The following is an 18,991-nucleotide window of genomic DNA, read 5'->3' as shown; positions in this document are numbered from 1 at the left end:
TGAGTTGAGTTAAGTGTTGAATCAAGTAATCACATTTTGAAACCCTTTAGGTGTTATTTAAGTCTTTCGTTGTGTAATCTGACCTTAATGTTAACTCATTGTATCATTATGTTGTTTAAACTTTTAAAAAAATAAAAATTGCACTCTATTCTTGTGTTTTAGTGTAATCCCTTTGGGGTTTCTTGGCGGGGCATTACATCTATTATCCCCCCTTCTGTGGTCCAACAATTTGTGGATGACACCTTCCTATTTGGTAATCCTCTGTGATAGAAGCTAAACACTGGAAGAACCTTCTTTCTAACTATGCCTTTGCTTCAGGTCAATGTATTAACTATAATAAAAGTAATCTTTACTTTTTCAACATCCATATTGACTTGCAGACTAAAATTCTTAATATTCTTGGGTGTCATTCTACCAATTTACCTGAGACTTACCTGGGTCTCCCTCTTATTGTCAAAGAGGTGACTCTGACATTCTGGAATACTATCATTGAAAGAATACAAAAGAAACTCACGGGATGGAAGGGTAAATTCAATAGTAGTGTGGGGAAGCTCCAGCTCCTTGCTGCTTGCCTCCAGGGTATCCCTGTTTATTTCCTTTCCCTATTCCAAATTTCTGGCTCTATGGGGGAGAAGCTTGAGAAGATTCAAAGAACCTTCCTCTGGACAGGTATGGAAGAAAAGAAATGCCTCTTACTGGTTAATTGGGATATTGTTTTCTTACCTAAGACTATGGGTGGTCTAGGTATCAGAAAGATAAATATTTTGAACAGGGCCTTAATTTCTATAGTGGACTGGAATTTAGCTAAATGGGAAGCAGATTGGTGTAACATTATCAGGGTTAAGTACTTGGAAAGGGAACAGTTTTGTTTCAACTTGAATTCTATTGGCCTACCTCCTAGGTCTAAATTATGGAATAACATACTCAAGCTTAGACCTATTATCAGAGAGGGGCTGAAGTGGCAGATTGGAAATGGAAGAAAGATCAGATTTTGGGAGGATACGTGGATGGAAGATAAACCTATGGCTAAAACACACTTTTTCCAATTAATGTACATCCTAAAGGACCAATTTGGTGATTATATTGTTGACTACATTGTGCCGAGAAGAGGAAAGTGAAAAAACATCTCTATGATCTTCATTAATTGGCCTGACATCCTGCCTAAAGCTCTGGAACTTCAGGACCCCATGCACACATTGTAGATACCTCTGTCTTTCCATGAGGATAAATTCATTTGGAAGGGGACTCAGTCTGGGGATTTCTTGGTCAGGTCTACTTACAAAGAACTTTTGAGATTCAATGGGGATATGGAATGCTAGAAAAAGATTTGGAACTCGCAACTTATACCAAAGATTATTTTTTCTGGTGGACTCTCATGCATGGAAAAACATTGACTCGGGATAACTTAAGAAGAAGGGGCTTCCAATTACCTAACAGATGTATCCTCTGTAAATCTGAGGAGGAATCTATCAACCATCTTTTTATCCACTACCCTTTTGCTAGACACTTCTGGACCATTATCCTTGAAAAGTGTGGCCTCTAATGGGTTTTCCATGGTGACACACCATTTTGTGAATGGATGATCATCACCTTCTCACCACCCCCTGGTTAGACAATTGTGGAAGCAAATCCCTCCTCATATATGCTGGAGTGTTTGGAAAGAAACAAATAATAGAATCTTTAGAGATGTTGAAAACTTCCCAAACAATGTTTTTAATAGTTTCTTCAAGATGATCATGGACAATATCTCGATGACTAGATGGAAAACCCCCTCCAACCTCCCTCACCTGGCTGAATGGAGGATTGTTGAACAATGGAAACTCCCCCCAGAGTTTAAGTTGTTCAACAACACTAAAAAGATCAATAGAAAAATGACCAAATGGAAATCCCCAAGTCCCTCATGGCACAAATTAAACTTTGATGGGGAAGCCCACAATAATTGGCAAGCCAGAGGTGGTGTTATAAGAGATCATCAGGATGGTCTTATCTCCACCTTCGTTGGAAGCTTGAGGAATCATACTGTCAACCAAGTTGAGAGAATGGCCCTTTTATGGGGAATGAAGCTCGCCATTGCTATAGGTATCAGACAAATTGAAATTGAAGGTGATTCAAAAATAATTGTGGAGGTTGTCAGTGGAAGAACTGCGACGGGTTGGAAAGTGGAAGCAATATTGAGGGATGTCAGAATGCTACTAGCTAACCTTGACAGTTTCACTATCTGCCATATTTACAGAGAAGAGAATGCAGCTGCCAACTCCATGGCTACTATCAGCATGTTGCAAGAAGGCTTACGGTGTTGGAGGAATGTTGATCCGCTGCCAGTGATCACCAAGGAGATCCTGGAGAGAGAAAGACTAGGTGTTAAAAATGTTTCCCCCCCTCTGCTTTAGCTCTTAATCATTTATAATCTAATGAGGATTATAAATTACCAAATTTTTAATTTGAAGTCGGAGCCCACCAATTGTGGGGTGGATATGCCACGTGGCACCATATGGCCTAGTCATCATTCCCAAAATAAATTAAGGGGGTTGAATAATGATTTTATTTCCTTGCGGATTACTGATATCGGGAAAGGCAGTATTTTATTAATCATCTTGACGAATGACATTGGTGGTGATGAAGGCAACAACTTGTCTCGTCTAAGTAACATTGGGTGGATTGATGTTTCACATGAGTGGAATAGATCTCAAGCTTGGGAGATTTGTTTAAACATGACTTGCAATAATCATGGTGATTATTGCATTGCCTTATCTCGAAATTTGCTGGGTCTATTTATGGACTCTGCTTTGGCTCTTGAGCGGCTCTTTATTTCCATTTCCTTGCTTCTCACTACTATTGTTAAGCTATAGGAAGTGAATATGGGGGTGATAGATTGAGACTTGAACCAGATAAAACAAATGATTTCAAAGCCAGGTCGGTTGTTTGGTTTGTATACACAGAAGGAGGGATAGATAAGTTCATGGAGAGTATGAAAGGCAATGACAAGAGACTATCTAAATAGTTTGTGACTTCCTGGGAGGATAGAGGGGTTACTATGGGTGACATTTCATTTGAAGTGAATGAGGAGGTTATAGCTCAAGCGACATGCCTTTCCATGGAGGGCCGAAAATGGAAAAAGGAAAGTTGTATCTCAGACACCACTAGTCTTAATCAATTCTTCTGCAATGGTGAGAACCCTGTGAAGAAAGCTGGTGGGTTCAATCATGAGGAGCTTCCGCTACCATGGGATGAGGTGTGTTACATCATTATGAAATATTTTGCCCTCGAAGGGCAGTATGGGGTTTTCTATTACTACCACCTCCCTTTTCTCAATCATCTTAGGAATAGGGATCTTATTTCTATTATGTTTTTTCTATTGCATTCTATGGCTGCTAATGTGAAAGATGTTGCTAAAGCTAAGAAGAAAAATAAGGATTATACTATTCTCCATCAAGGCCTTATCCTTCGCTTGTATGATTTCCACCTGGCTCTTTGCCCTCCCTGCACGTTTATTGTCCAAAATATGCCTGAAAGCCAGTCCCCACCCATGGCCACTGCTAACCCTGAAAAAACCCTACTCTTTTGCTCGAACATGGCTCTAGTAAGAAAAACAAAAAGCATGCCTGCCACTCGGAGGACTCAAAACCCTTTGAGCCCAAGAAGGTGAAAATTAAGCAAATTGACTCTGATGTGGAGATCACTGATGAAGCCAACACTCCCTATCGCTCTATGAGACTGGTGTCTAAACCCCCTAAAAAAGACAAACCTTTAAAGGACCCCTCCTCATCCCATGACATGGGTGATTCTGAGAATGCGAGTGAGAATACCAACCCCTTTGGTAAAGTGGCCCAGTACCACTCCACCTCATCCCCTCATCCTAATAGCTCTACCCATGTCTCTGAAAGCCCTAACAACTTTATGAACCTGGCTATTGAATCCAAGTCCCGGGCCAATTATTCATCCCCTACCCTTAGGATTGAGAAAATGGTTATTGTGGAGGAAGCTAGCAGTATCGAGGAAGCGGACGACAAGTTGTTGGAATTGGAAAAGAAAGTGGATGCCCTGAATGAGAAAATGCAGGAAATTGTCAGCAAAGCGGATTTCAATAAAAAAAGGCTTCATGAGGTCACTAGGTTGGCGCTAAAAGTCATGCACAGCTCTGCGACCACACTTTGTGTTTTGCAAGAGAACACCCAGAAAGGAAAACGGGAGGAGGAAGAGGACTACAAAGACCTCTTTAAATTTCTCACCAAAGAATGGGCTAGGAGGCTCCTACCCAAGATTATTCATGACAAAAAGAAATAGGGATGTTTGCTACTTGGTGGTTTTTTGAGTTTTTGGATGGCCTCAGTGGCCTTAGTGTTTTTAGTTATGATTATAATCTTTGCTGGTTAATCTTAGACTAGTTATTTTTAGCCCTGCGTGGCATATTTTACAATTTACTACGACTCTTTTAAACTATGTTAATATGGTTAGTATGTTTAAGGTTTTTGAATGAGGAAAGTTTTAGGAGGCTGTGACTTTGTTGTTTTTCTGCTAACAATTGTTCTTCTGCTTTTAATGTGACTGTACCTGGGTCAGCCCCCTACTTTTGGTTGCTTTTAATATAAAAAACAATCACTTGTTTAATGTGGGCCACTATTATATTAAAAACATCGGTCGCTCCGAAATATTAAAAAATCATTAAATCAAAGTGTATTGTTAATTATTTTTTATTTGTAATATTTTTTATTTTTTAATTATAATTTTTTAATAGTAATAATCGAGAGAAGGGTACTGACATTTTGATATTATTTTAATAATTTATGTTATTTATTTTTAGTAAGATGATTGTAAATTTTAAATAAATAGTTAAAAAATTATATATATATAATTTAAAAATTAAAAAATAGTCATAAAAAGAGTTCAAAATTTTTTTTTTGACAAAAATTCATAATAGTAAGTGTATATTTATCTATTTTATGATATTTATTTTTAAATTAGTTATATTTTAACATTTCAAAAATAATTATGAATAATTGTTTAATGTTTGTGATAATAATTTAAAATTAAAAAATTGATTATTTTAATATTATGAAAGATAAAATTTGGATAATTATGCACCATTTTTCATACGGATCATTATATTGATTATTTGACCATTTCATTTTTGAAGATAATAAGATAAGCTTAAATAGAATACGAATCATATCTTCATTAAAATAAAATTAAGATTCCTAAGAATCTCCATTAAAATTATATAAATATTTGGAAAGAAAGGAATCGCAGAATTTTCCAGGGTAAAGAGATGAGCTTAATGACTCTATGTGGGAAAATTGAGAACCATCTTACTGTTCTCCTGAATAAGGCTTCTCAATCCAAATCATTAAAGAAAAATATATATACGGACTGGGATTGGAAGATTAAGCCGGCTCTTCCAAATCTGCTCATTCCACCGCTTTTTGGCAAGGGATCTCCAGTGGATCAGGTCAATCCAAGATTGGGTGTTAAATGGGAAGCGCCAGAGCCTGGGTAGTTTAAGGTAAACTTTGATGGTGCTTCTGTTGGAAACTCGGGTCAAAGTGGTATTGGGTGTATATTGAGGAACTCCAATGGTATTTGTATAAAAGAAATCTCTGAAAAGATTGGAGTTGCCACTAACAACAAAGTTGAATTCAGAGCAGCTTTAAGAGGACTGCAACTAGGGATGGAGATTGGGGTGGAGAGAATTCATCTGGAGGGAGACTCACTAAATGTGGTTAATGCGGTCCGCTATAACAACACCCCTAGTTGGCACCTTAACCAGTGGCTTCAACCGATTCTGGTGTTGATAGCCACCTTTGATGAATTTTAGATTAGCCACATCTATAGGGAAGGCAATGGAGAGGCTGACAGACTCTCTAAAATGGTGATTGTTGATGGTGGCCCCCCTTGGCACTCTGATTGGGACTTTCTGACTGGTTTGTAATCACAAATGAGCTTCCACTGATTGATATGGTCTGATTATCTTGCCAGTAATGGTGCTTTCCAGTTGAATTTATCGATTGTGGTCTCAACTGATTATCTTCTCCTTCCAGCTGATATCTTCTCCTATTAACCTATCGGTGATGGTGCTAACTGGTAGTATTATCTCCACCGATTTATATGGACTCCTAACTATCTCACTGGTGGTGGTGCTCACCGATTAAGTTACTTGTCGGTTGTGTTCTCCATTTCTCCTTCCGGTTGAGATGTTTCTCTGATTGAACCATCGATTGTGGCGCAAACCGGTTGCATTGCCTCCTTGATTGCCTTTATATTTTTTACTTAACCTAATGGTCATGGCTCCCTATGGATTGATTGACTGATTGATTTTTTCACCAGTTAAGGTTTCTTCTTGCCACCAAGACATGGCTCTCTGTCGTCATTATTGGTTTGTGCCGGTTTGCACCCCGTGGCAATTGGACATGTGTGTACTTTTAATTGATATCTAGTTACGATTAGATCCTATCAGGATATGCATATAATTACTTGATGGATAAAGATGATCGACATTGAGTTGACGAGCTTTGGCTTAGAAGTTGATTGGACATTGTCACTTCACGCATGTGTGTATTCAATAGGCGTGAACTACTTGCCCGATGCCCGTAACCCTTGGTTTGATGACTTGCTACTTAACAATGGAATGCCCTCATTTTCCCATCAAACATTTGCATTCTTCACTCGGTGACTTGCTATGGAATCCCCAATTCTCCTTGAAGCTACTTGTCAACAGATGGCCTTCCTGGGCGAAATCACTGACAAATGTTTGCAGGAGGTCCTCTACTCTCGAAACCCTCTTATTCTTCATAGCCTTAAAAGGATACTGGGGAAGGAATTCCTTATGGCTTATCACAAGTACAGAGCCAATGCCGATATCCCGACCTTTTTCCTTGCAATGGTGATATACATGGGGACTAGCAAGCAGAGAGCGAAGTTTTTAACTCAAATGGTGTTTAAACACCGCCTACTGGGGGAAATTGATGTCGCGTTGGACAATATTGATGGCAACCTGAGAATACCGCTTTCCCAAAATTACTATATATCCTTGGGCAACGGGGCGGAGGTGAGAAATTTTGTGATTATGAACTCTCTAGACTTTGATGCTCTTCAAGAAACCCGGCTTGCCATTAGCAGGAATATTGAATTTCTGCTTAAGGCGACAGGCATTCAAAATGGCTTCACGTTGGAATGGAGGGAAAAATATCTTCGAGATGAAGGGTTAGCAGGTGCAGAAGGATTTGGTATTCTGGAGAATGGAGATTTGGTTGATGGCAATGTCTGGGGGTTTGGACTTGGCGAGGAGTGGTTCCCAAATGACTACCGACTCCCTAGGGAGAAGGCTGAATCGATGGCTCACTCGACTTGTGGCATTGAATGCCCTATAATCCTAGATGTGGCTCGATCTCTTCTGGACGATGACTTTGACTCCCATTGATTTCAATTGTGTCACCTTTCTCCGGTTTCTCTGTTTTCTGGTTATTGTTTTTTGTTTAAAGGCCTCTAGCCGGTTCTATTATCTTCTTGCAGCGGTTGTTGACTGGTGTTTTGTACTTGTCCATCCTCCATTGCTGGTTTCTTTTTGTATAAGGAATAGAGCTAGGGTAAGGGGTTTTCTTCTTGGTTCTTTCCCCCTACCGCTCTCATTGAACCAGGCCTTGTATTCTCCTATTTTGATTAATACAAGGGTGTTCGCCCTCTGCAGCTATTTACTTATTACAAATATATATATATATATATATATATATATATATATATATATATATATATATATATATATATTTAATATTTAATATTTAATTTTTTCAGAACTTTTACCTTGTATTCAATGAAGTTTATTAAATAAAGTGGATTGGTTATGATGATAATAAAAATTAAAAAAATTATGTTTTATTGGATAATTTTTTTGATATCTATGCATTTAAAAATCAATGTTTGTTTGACATCTTGTAAAATAAATGTATTTAAGATATCTTTTATCTACAATTTTGATCATATATTCATACGCTTACAAATTATTTAAAAAAAAATGTTATTAAGTTAATCTTAAAAATTTGGATAAATTTATAATATCTTTTAAGTAGAAATATTTTCCATAACATGAAATTTTTTTTTTTTTTTAAATGACAAATCATACAACAAGACACCTCAAAATGTATATTTAAAAAAGTGAAAGGAATTATAGTTTTGTCTATATTTTTTTATTTTTTTATTTTTTGCGTAATACGTACAATATAATACGGTTATCCTACCTTATAAACAACTAGTGTTGCATTTGTTCTTTGTCTTTCACTTGAAAGACCCTTGGTCTATACGGTCTATATTTAAATGATTTAGATTTTGTATGGTGACTATATCTAATATGTCTTGATTAGTTTTGACATATATATATATATATAGAAGCAGGTGCTATCAAGGTGGGGATAGTGCCCTATATTAATAAAAAAAGAGAATACACAATATATTCGACTGACTCAACCTCCCTACCAACTCGATGAAACCAAATATCACAAAATACTACCAAATTACAATAGACTTAAAATAGTGGCCACCCACACTCCAATAGTCGCCACCTTATCAATGCTAGCTTCCAAAAGCCATCCATCTTCATTCTGCATCATCCTCCTAAATGGGCCCATGTCTGCATTCGTGACCCCAACCCGAAAGACTTCCCAAGCTTCTGCCATAAACTCCTCCTTCCTGTTCCTGAGAGCAACCGCGGCTAGCTAGGCTTCATCCTCTGAATCTGAGCATTCTACATCTGACAGGGTAATAGTAGGGTTGAAATAGGGGCCTAGAATATTGGCCCACTCCTCTTCCACCTCCATAACCGCACCACCCATGACCTCTGCAACTTCTTCCCTCACAAATCCTACCATTTTCTGTACACATGTCTCCTTCGATGGCAGTACATCAACCAGTAAGCACAAGATGATTTCATAAATATACCCATCACAACAATTCCTCTCCTCACTAAATGCATCCACTAGCAAGCCTTGAATGGCGTTTTGACCTTTTGTATCTATGTCAAAGAGACGTTCGCACTGAACTTCCAAAGTCTCCTCGCGGCAAAGACAACTAAGTCCAAACCGATGCACCATTTTATCTTCTAAGAGATGCTTACTCCGACCAGTCTGATCTTTTCTTAAATAGACCTAACACTTCTAGAATCATCCATCTAACAATCCAAACCCGCCTTCTCTTTTCCCTCTGAAACCTTAAAACCAGGCACAATCCAATCTAGAAAGGCCATAGCGGCAGCTGTCCAGCCCGGGTGAATAAAGCTGATAAGAGAGTACCTCTCTTATCCCTAAAGACACATTTTATAATAAAACTTCACCCTATTCCCATCCTTGAGAAATGAGCTCTGTCATCGTTTAGGAGATTCTGAAAATCTCTGTTCCCAGCATCTTCCGTCGACATGACTGTTGGCAGAGTCTTTGCAATGCCTTGGTTGGCAAGAAAATCCGCTACTTGATTGCCCTCACGGAAAATGTAGTTAAGATGGTAATCTGTAAACTTTTGAAGCAAATAATTTATCCTTAGGATCCAAGCGTTTAACCGCCAATTCATAAATCCTTTTTTGGTAATCCCGCTTAGGATGACTTGAGAATCCCCCTCTATCCTCACCTTCGAAATTCCATTAGATGAGACCCATTTCAAACCTTCCTCTAATGCAGTAATCCTCGCTACATTACTAGTAGCAATTCCCACAGGTCCACATATTGCCCCAACTAGGTTGCCATTCTCATCTCTAACTACCACACCAAACCCAGATAATCCAGGATTTCCTTGACTAGCTCCATCAAAGTTCAATTTTTTTCCAACTGGGTGGGGGAGGTGTCCACTTAACATTCTTCCGTTCAACTAATTTAGCACCTTGAAAGTGAGTACTACTTTGTTTCAAATTCCATACTTGCTCCATCTCCATATCCCATTTAGAATAATATTTATATCTTCTCCTGTGGATCTTGCCATTAATAGTTTCTTCTATTGTCGCTTGGATTTTATTAATAAGAAGAGTAACCTCTAACTCTTCCTCCCTGAATATCCTTTTGTTTCTCTCTTTCTAGATGTGCCAAGTGACCATAGATGGGCCAATAATCCACAGACTCCCCCATTTTGATGACTTGCCACCCGTTGGCCAAGCAAAGATAAAGTCTTTGAAAGTACCTATTGCGCACCATATGGTTTTGAAGCTTCAACAATAGCCAATCCCAACATTTCTTTGAATAAAAATAACCGTACAATAAATGTTCTACGGATTCTTCCTCTTGTTTGCAGAGGCTACATCTGTTGGGCCCCGCTATACCTAATATTTTTTTTTAGTATGTCACACGTAAGCATCCTTCCATGCAATGCAATCCATAGGAAGGCACTAGCTTTAGGCAACACCCTTTTGTCCCAACACAGAATGGCATGCCATTTGCAATCCTTCTGCCTCTTTCTTTGCAATTCATATCCCAAACTCACCTTACATTTACCTGATTTGGCAGCATTCCAGACAAGAGAGTCATTTTTTGTTCAAAATGAAGGTCTTCCTACTTTTAAGTATATCAACCAACTTCACACTGTTATCGCTCTGCCAATCTCCAACCCGTTTCCATGAGATAGGAGAATTTGGAGAGCAATTCTCATCAACATAATCTTCCACATAAACTCCCATAACTTCCTCAATTTGATTGATCCAATCTTGATCCTCAATCACATCTGCCAACACTTCCTCTCCATTCCAAGAATCTCTCTAAAACTTGGCTTTGCGCCCATTACCAATCCTCCATGTGAGATGATCTGTTATGATCTTCCTGCTTTCCCAAATGAATTTCCATATTAGTGAACCTCCAATCAAGTTGGCCACTATAAATATTCTCTCTGGGAGTCCAGATATTTGGAAGCCATCAACTTGCACTAGCCTTTATGGGGAAAATTATAAATTTTCCAAGCAAGTTTTGCACCAAGTGCCAAGCTCTAGAGATTCATTTTCCTGAGACCTACTCCACCTTCCTCCTTTAGGATGCAGGAAGTTTCCCAATTGATTAAGGGGATCTTTTTTTCCTCTTTCAAACCTTACCAAATAAATTTTTTGAGCATTCTATCTAATGTCGACGAAGCCTTGCTAGACACTCTATAGCAAGACATGTAATAGATAGGAACTGCAGACAAAACATATTTTATCATCTGAATCTGTCCTGCCTGCGAAAGCCATTTATTTTTCCATAACACAGATTTGGCTTTGCACTTATTGACAACTTCTTCCCACATTCTATTGTCCAATTTTCCTGCGAACAAAGGAACCCCAAGATATTTAATAGGAAAACTGCCTTGACCAAATTGCAACAATCCCTCTATCTTCGACTGAGACCTCTTGTTTGTGTTGAGGAAATATATCCTAGATTTTTGCTTGTTCATGCACTGGCTTGAATCCTTTTCATAATCTTCTAGCACATTCTTAATAATGTGAGCTTCTTTCTCTGTAGTTTCGCCAAACAGGATAGTATCATCCGCGAACTGCGAATGAGAGATCGGAACCAAACTTTCATGAATTGAAAATCCTTTCCAATGGCCTGGCCCAACCTTGCTTTTTATCTGCCTACTGAGCACTTCTACCATAAGTACAAATAAAAAGGTCGACAGAGGGTCTCCTTGCCGAAGCCTGTTAGTAGCTTGGAAAAAGCTGCTCACAGAACCATTAACTATGATTGAAAAATTTACAGATGAAATACAATGTTCAATACATTTCAACCATCTTTTATCAAAACCAAATTTCCTAAGAACCTCAGATAGGAAGCTCCACATAACTCAATCATAAGCCTTGGACACATCTAATTTAACTATCATACCTTTGAATTTGGAAGTATGCATATAATGAATAGCTTCTATTGCCATGATTATGTTATCCATGATTTCGCGGCCCGGGGTGAATCCATGTTGTTCAGGCGAAATGATCATCTTCAGGATGGGTTTTAGCCTATTCACCATAGCCTTGGATATAATTTTGTAAATAGAATTACATAAAGAAATGGGCCTAAAGTCCACGATGCATGAACAATCCTACTTCTTAGGGATCAAAGCAATATTGGTATGATTAATTTCCTTCACAAATCCACCCTGTTTTCTAAAATCTTCCATAATATTGAGAATGTTATTTCCCAAAAACCCCCATCATTTTTGAAAAAAGTCCACGGTGAAACCATTTGGGCTAGGAGCTTTGTTTGGATGCAAGTCAAAAACAACCTTTTTGACCTCCTCTATAGTGAATGGACAACATAATAATTTGTTGTCCTCGTCCGAGATCTCCTTGAATATTATGTCCGTCATCATATGAGGTTGAGGTGGTTTGTACCCATTAACATCGCTAAGCTCCTTGAAAAAAATCACCGCTACCTCAATACCTTCAGGAAAAGAATGTCGCTTGCCTTCTTGATCTGTGATCGAGACTATTATGTTCCTATTCCTATTAGACTTTACCGAGGCATGGAAGAATTTAGTGTTCACATCTCCTTCTTTAATCCATAGCTCTCTGGATTTGTCACGCCAATAAATTTCTTCTCTAAGAAGTATCTCTGCCAATTCCTTCTTGAGATCTATTTCTTTGTGATATGCATCATTAGACATCCCAGAGGTTATAGTGACATAATTTAGCAGAGATAGTTCCTCCTCAACTCGATTTCTTTCTGCAAATATATTTTTGAAAGTATCTTTATTCCATACTTTAATCTTCTCCTTTAAAAATTTCAATCTTTTCACAAAGCTATAACTCGGAGTTCCCCTAAATATATTAATCTCTTTCCACCATTGCTCGAGATGTGAAATGAACTCACCATCTCTCCACCACATGTTCAAGAATTTGAAACTGTTGCTTCCTTTAGATGAAGCCTCACTCAACTTAAGCTCCACAGGAAAATGATCTGATAGAAAAATTGGAAGAATGGATGCCTCTACCTGAAAAGACGACTCCATCCAGGATTCTCCAATGAGATGTCTGTCCAATCTTTCCAAAATGTGTGCGAAATTGGCCCTTTGATTAGTCCATGTGAATAGCCCATTCTTCGAGACAACATCCAACAAATGATTTTGTACAACAAATTCACGAAAATCTTCCACGACCTTATTTGACATTCTCAAACCTCCCTTCTTCTCATCTAAATCAAGCAATGCATTAAAATCGCCTACCACAACTATCCTATCACTCCGCAGATCAGAAATTTTGTTTGAAAGAACATACCAAACATGAGACTTATCTAAAATTTTTGTAGGTCCATAAATATTTATTAGAGGAAATTCCAAGTTCTCCTTCAAATTGTAAACATAACAAATCATCCAGTGTTCGGCTTTCTCTAATAACGTAACTTTGACCAAACTTTACAAGACTTGATGAAACAAATCGCATTCTCTGAACTAAGCTTTTTTTCCTGGATGGCAAAGATATCACAACTACATCTACAAAACGCTCGTTTCACCAAGCGTCTTTTGTCAGGGGCCGAGAGACCCCTGACATTTCACGTAATGATCTTCATCTCTTGCCAAGGGAGAGCCCTTCTCCCTTAGCTTTCCTCATGAAATTGAATACACTAACGATTGCCTTCTCTTTTGCGTTGTCTTCCATTTTTTGACAGTTGCTCCGCCTGCCTCTGAATCCTTTGGCTTTACCAAATAAGACGTTAGTCGACTGACTGATACATCTCAGATCTACATTCTCCAAAACATCCTCTTGAAACAAATCCTCCTCAAAGTCCTTATCAAATTCAAATTCCGTGTCAGATAACCCTTTGCATGAATATTCAATTTTGGGGGTTAACAGATCTTCACCTCCCACCTTGGGTTCAAATGCTTCCTGCCTGGAAGTCTCCCCTCCATCATCGGGACATCTATTGATGGTTGCGATCCTATTCTCCGCATGGAGATCTTCCCCATCTTTTAATAATGATAGCGATCCTTTCTTTTGTTGTTGCGGAGGAGATTTTGTTTCTTGTCTCTTTTCAACCGAAACCAAAACCGTTTTCGATGGTTGTTCCAGCTTTTGCCTCCAGTTTTGTAGAGGTCTCTTGAGAGGAGTCCTAGCCTTTCTAACGAACATTCTGCAGTCCTCTACTCCATGAAACTTGCGACCGCACCTGGGGCAATGACAAATTTCTTTTTCAACTTCTACCTGCTACCTCCACGCACCTTTCGATGTATGTAATGTAATATGCTTCGAGATACGCCTGACTACCGCAATCCTCAATTTGACATACTTACACAAATCGTCCTCATCATCAGCGTCTATCTCTAACACTGTCCCAAGCATTATGCCAATCTTCTCCAGGAATACCTCTCCCCAATATTCAATCGGTAAATTGTAAAGACGTATCCAAATCGGGCAAGAATAGACTACCAATGGGATGGGATCAAAATTCGGTGTCCAGGGTTGCAAATACACTGCGTCCTTGTCTGCAAACCAATTCTCCTGATTAAGGATACGATCTCTTTCTGATCAATTTTTAGAAAGCACCACGAAGAATCCTTTCGATATAAATTTGATAACAATCCGATCACCCCACTTATCTTCAACCCACGATCTGATGTTTTTCCTAGACCACTTGAGGCCGATGATCCTTGCGATCACCGCTTGTTCTTCCCAAAACTGTCTATCTTCCTCCATCTCCTCCATGAGATCCACCACGATCTCGTCTTTTTCTTCATGCAGCCTCCTCTTCGATTTCCTCGTGAAATCCTCTGAACCACCATTAACGTCCAACGGTTTTTGCAGAGTCAGTTCCTTCATCCTCTAAGGGGATTTATGAATTAAAAATATTTTAATTTACATTTTATTTTATATTTTATTTAACTAGTAGTTTATTTAAAATAAATATAATTTAGTGTAGAATAGAACTCTCTCTCTCTCTCTCTCTCTCTCTCACACACACACACACACACACACACACACACACATCACGTTTCGTTTCTCCCTCCCTATTTTTATCTCTATATCTCTCTCACTCACACAAACTCTCTATTTCACCCTCCTATCTCTATATCTATCTTTATTCTCACTCTTCCCCCCTCTATCTTTTTCTTCAAATCTCTCCCTTGTCTCTCTTTCTCTCTCCCACTCTGTATGTATATATCTACCTCTCTCTACTTCTCTTTATATATCAAACTTCTCTTTACATATCACCTCCTCCTATTTTTCTCTTCCTATATCACCTCCTATTTCTCTCTCCCTCTCTATGTATATATCTACCTCTCTCTACTTCTCTTTATATTTCACCTTAGCTCCCTCTCTATGTCTATATCTACCTCTATATCTTACCTTTGTCTACTTCTCTTTACATTTCACCTTAGCTCCCTCTTCTCTCTCCCTCTCTTTACATTTCCCTTAGCTCCCTCTTCTCTCTCCCCCTCTCTCTCTATATAGCTACCTATTTTACCTTAGCTCCCTCTCTATGTATACAACTACCTCTCTTTATATTTCACCTTAGCTCCCTCTCTCCCTCTCTATGTATATAACTACCTCTCTTAATATTTCACCTTAACTCCCTCTTAGCTCCCTCTCTCCCTCTCTATGTATATAGCTACCTCTCTTTATATTTCACCTTAGCTCCCTACCTCTATATCTACTTCTCTTTACATTTCACCATAGCTCCCTACCTCTATATCTACTTCACCTCTCTTTATATTTCACCTTAGCTCCCTACCTCTATATCTACTTCTCTTTACATTTCACCATATCACCATAGCTCCCTACCTCTATATCTACTTCACCTCTCTTTATATTTCACCATAGCTCCCTACCTCTATATCTACTTCACCTCTCTTTATATTTCACCATAGCTCCCTACCTCTATATCTACTTCTCTTTACATTTCACCATAGCTCCCTACCTCTATATCTACTTCACCTCTCTTTATATTTCACCATAGCTCCCTACCTCTATATCTACTTCTCTTTACATTTCACCATAGATCAATTAGCCTATTATATACAATAAAATATAAATACTTATTAACTATTTTACAATTACCTATGTAAAACATTTCACCTTATCTACCTACCTCTATATCTACTTCTCTTTACATTTCACCTTAGCTCCCTCTCTTTGCATATATCTATCTCTATATCTACTTCTCTTTACATTTCACCATAGATCAATTAGCCTATTATATACAATAAAATAGTTTTACATGTCTAAACTACGGCATTGAAGTGAAATAATAAATTTAATTTGTATATAAAAATAACGATCTATTATTTAATTTTTTGTTGGGGGCCGCGCGGACGCGAGCCCCCTCTGTCACAAATTATGACGTGCATTCTCCACATAGGGAGATGCTAGGCAAAGCCCCCTTCCGAGTGCAATGAAGGTGCTTTCCCTAGGCCATCGGCCTTCTTGATCACCGATTGACCCCGCCCAGGTAAGTATGCTAAATTTCCCTCGACTCCTAGTCTTATACTCTCTCCTGTCCTCGTTTCCCTCCGCTCCGTGCGTGTGGGACTAATGACACATCCTTTTTCGTACGCACTTCAGCCTGCAACTTTACTCTTGCCTGGTACACAAAATCAAAATCACCTTCGCAAGAACTAAACTACCTATGACCGCCTTTATTTCATTGCTGCTCCAAGCACCAGTCCGCTCTGTAATTTTGAAGTATAGTAACTCTCATCCCCACACTACAGAGAAAACACTTCCGGGTATGAGGAGACCATTTATTCTTGGGCTGCAGAATGGAAGGGATTGATAGAAAAGAAGAAAGAGAGTGCGAAATTCAAAAATACTTTATGAGACAGTCGATCTTGATATTTTTTGACTTCTGCATTTCAATTTTTTCCCACCGCCCGGTTTCACTGATACAAATTACATTCCGAAGAGCAAAATCCGAAAACGAAGAACGTAATTCTAAAATGATTAGCACACGACGAAAGCAAAAGCCCTAATCGTCGCCTGAGAGATTCGAACTCTCGCGGGGAAACCCCATGTACTTAGCAGGCACACGCCTTAACCACTCGGCCAAAGCGACGATATATGTTTAGAATCTTGAATTTGTTTACTCCTACATCCCTAGTCTTGGCTACTGATGCTTATAATGCTACTGTTACTGGTGCTTAAACAAGTGCAATAGGTGCTTCTTTTACTGGATCAAGGTATACAACAGACTATGCTATTGCTGGTGCTGGCCCTACTATTCTAAGGGAATATGCTGCTACTGGTGTTGGATCTTTATGTGCTGCCTTTGGATCTGGATCTTTGGCCGGAGAATATGAAACTGGTACAGAGGCTGCTGATGGATATGCCCTTTAGAATAGTAGGGGCTCTGCTACCCTGGCTTATAGATATGCTTATGCCTATGTTGCTAGCTTTGCTACTGGTGCTTAGTAAACAGCTTAGTCACTTGCTTCAACTTCTGACCCTACATCTGCTGTAGCTGGTAGTGGGTAAGCTTATGTCAAATGTTTCGCATTCCCATTCAAAAGAGACAATTTCTGTACATATCTATTAAACTTTTCCATGGCATGCAAACCATAATACATGTAGCTCATACGAGTAGGGAGCTTGAAGGGAGTGTACCCTCCCGTTGGAGCTGGTCCCAAACAAATTGGTGCCACATCAAAACCCCACTTGTCACTAGTCAGCAATCAAACCTTTTTTTGTCCAACCTAAACAATTTGGGTTGGCTATGTACAATTTATTAAAATTTGCTAATACATTCAAAGTTTTACACATCGTTCCTATGGTGGCAACATGTACCACCAATCACTCATGGATATCACTCATGTCAAAATCAATCAAGAATTTTAATAAACTTCACAAGGGCAAAAGCAATCTATGGGATCTAAGAGTAGCATGACTTTCGTGCACAAAAATTACATACAATTTGTAAACTTTTTTCAAGATTAGATCTTTTGTAGTGAATTTTGATTAGGATGTTAGCAGTTTTTCTCAACTTTGTCTCCTTAAAACAAGGTGCTTAAATTGTCAATTATCTAGGTGTCTTCATAGCTAGTATGTATGTCATTGTACGCTGAGCACTCTATGACAAAATTTCAACCTGTCTCCACTACCCCCTTGATGCAAAATAGATATACTCTTTTCTTACTCCTCTTTTGGTATCATCCATCTCCCAATCTCACATCTAATATGATGTGAACTAGTCCTTAACTAGGTTATCAACAATTTTGCTTTCCATTTAATTTTCGCCATTTATTTTGTCCATATGGTGTTTCTAAAATTTTCTCTCACATACTTTTTATTTCCTCATTAGTATTTGAACATCTCTGCATATTTACATCCCACTTCTTCATCCATTTGACATTTTGTTTCCTCCATGTGCTCTTTCTTCTTGTCCCTTCATAATTAGTATATGCCAATGATGGTACCCCATAATTTGAACCTTCTTTAGATAAGTTAGCTACCAAACCATTGATGATGATTTCGAAGGGAAATAACCAATCTCAGCCAATAAAATGTTGTACAAAATAATATTTTTATATTGAGGCTACTTATGATTAGATGCTTTTGAATTTTTACTACTTGTCTCCATTTCTAATCTAACATGTTGTTGCCCTAGATTTCACATTTATAGAGAATCACCAGAGTAACAAACAAGACAAAATGGTAGTTTGACTTTTCCAATCCCATAACTCCATATTTTTTGCATCTATTTTATTGTGAGCATAACACTTTCCAACCTCGAATTATTTTTTCTTTGCATGTTTCCCAACTAAGCTTATTGTGGAAATTGAGCCTAAGATATGTGTACTCTTCCACAACTTGCAATTAGTTGACTTAAAAAATAAAGTTAATTTGTTTCCTTTTCGTCACAAAGAGAAAATCAATGTTTTAGTTTTGCTAGTGTTCTCCTATATCTCAACCTTCTCACAAAAGGTTTCAAGTGCCCTTAAGTGTTTTCTCAAACTATGGGTTGTTTAAGCGATTAATGCATCATGAAATCATTTCTATACAAGAGTAACTTTATTACATACTTAGCCATGAGAACTATCTCCTGCCAACCTTGACAATCCACTCCTCCAATTGATC

The 18,991-nt window shown here is 38.4% G+C and overlaps 2 protein-coding genes and 2 non-coding genes across 4 annotated transcripts; 1 reads left to right on the top strand and 3 right to left on the bottom strand.

The window, feature by feature from the left end:
* Nucleotides 1-1,871: 1,871 nt before the first annotated feature.
* Nucleotides 1,872-2,390, top strand: LOC131052802 (uncharacterized). Its single transcript, XM_057987430.1, has one exon. It carries the CDS (start codon nt 1,872-1,874, stop codon nt 2,388-2,390), a length of 519 nt encoding a protein of 172 aa, XP_057843413.1.
* A 6,922-nt stretch (nt 2,391-9,312) lies between these two features.
* LOC131052792 (uncharacterized) lies at nt 9,313-9,831 on the bottom strand. The gene has a single exon (XM_057987421.1). The coding sequence runs from the start codon at nt 9,829-9,831 to the stop codon at nt 9,313-9,315; it is 519 nt and encodes a 172-aa protein (XP_057843404.1).
* A 6,387-nt stretch (nt 9,832-16,218) lies between these two features.
* LOC131053338 (U1 spliceosomal RNA) lies at nt 16,219-16,378 on the bottom strand. Its single transcript, XR_009107674.1, has one exon. It is a non-coding gene; the product is annotated as a U1 spliceosomal RNA (small nuclear RNA).
* Nucleotides 16,379-16,891: 513 nt separating this feature from the next.
* TRNAS-GCU (transfer RNA serine (anticodon GCU)) lies at nt 16,892-16,973 on the bottom strand. Its single transcript has one exon. It is a non-coding gene; the product is annotated as a tRNA-Ser (tRNA).
* Between the last annotated feature and the right edge of the window lie 2,018 nt (nt 16,974-18,991).

This window comes from Cryptomeria japonica, chromosome 8 (assembly GCF_030272615.1).
Source record: "Cryptomeria japonica chromosome 8, Sugi_1.0, whole genome shotgun sequence".
NCBI lineage: Eukaryota > Viridiplantae > Streptophyta > Pinopsida > Cupressales > Cupressaceae > Cryptomeria > Cryptomeria japonica.
The sequence above is the reverse complement of the archived record's forward strand: the minus strand, read 5'-3'. Positions and strand labels throughout refer to the sequence as shown.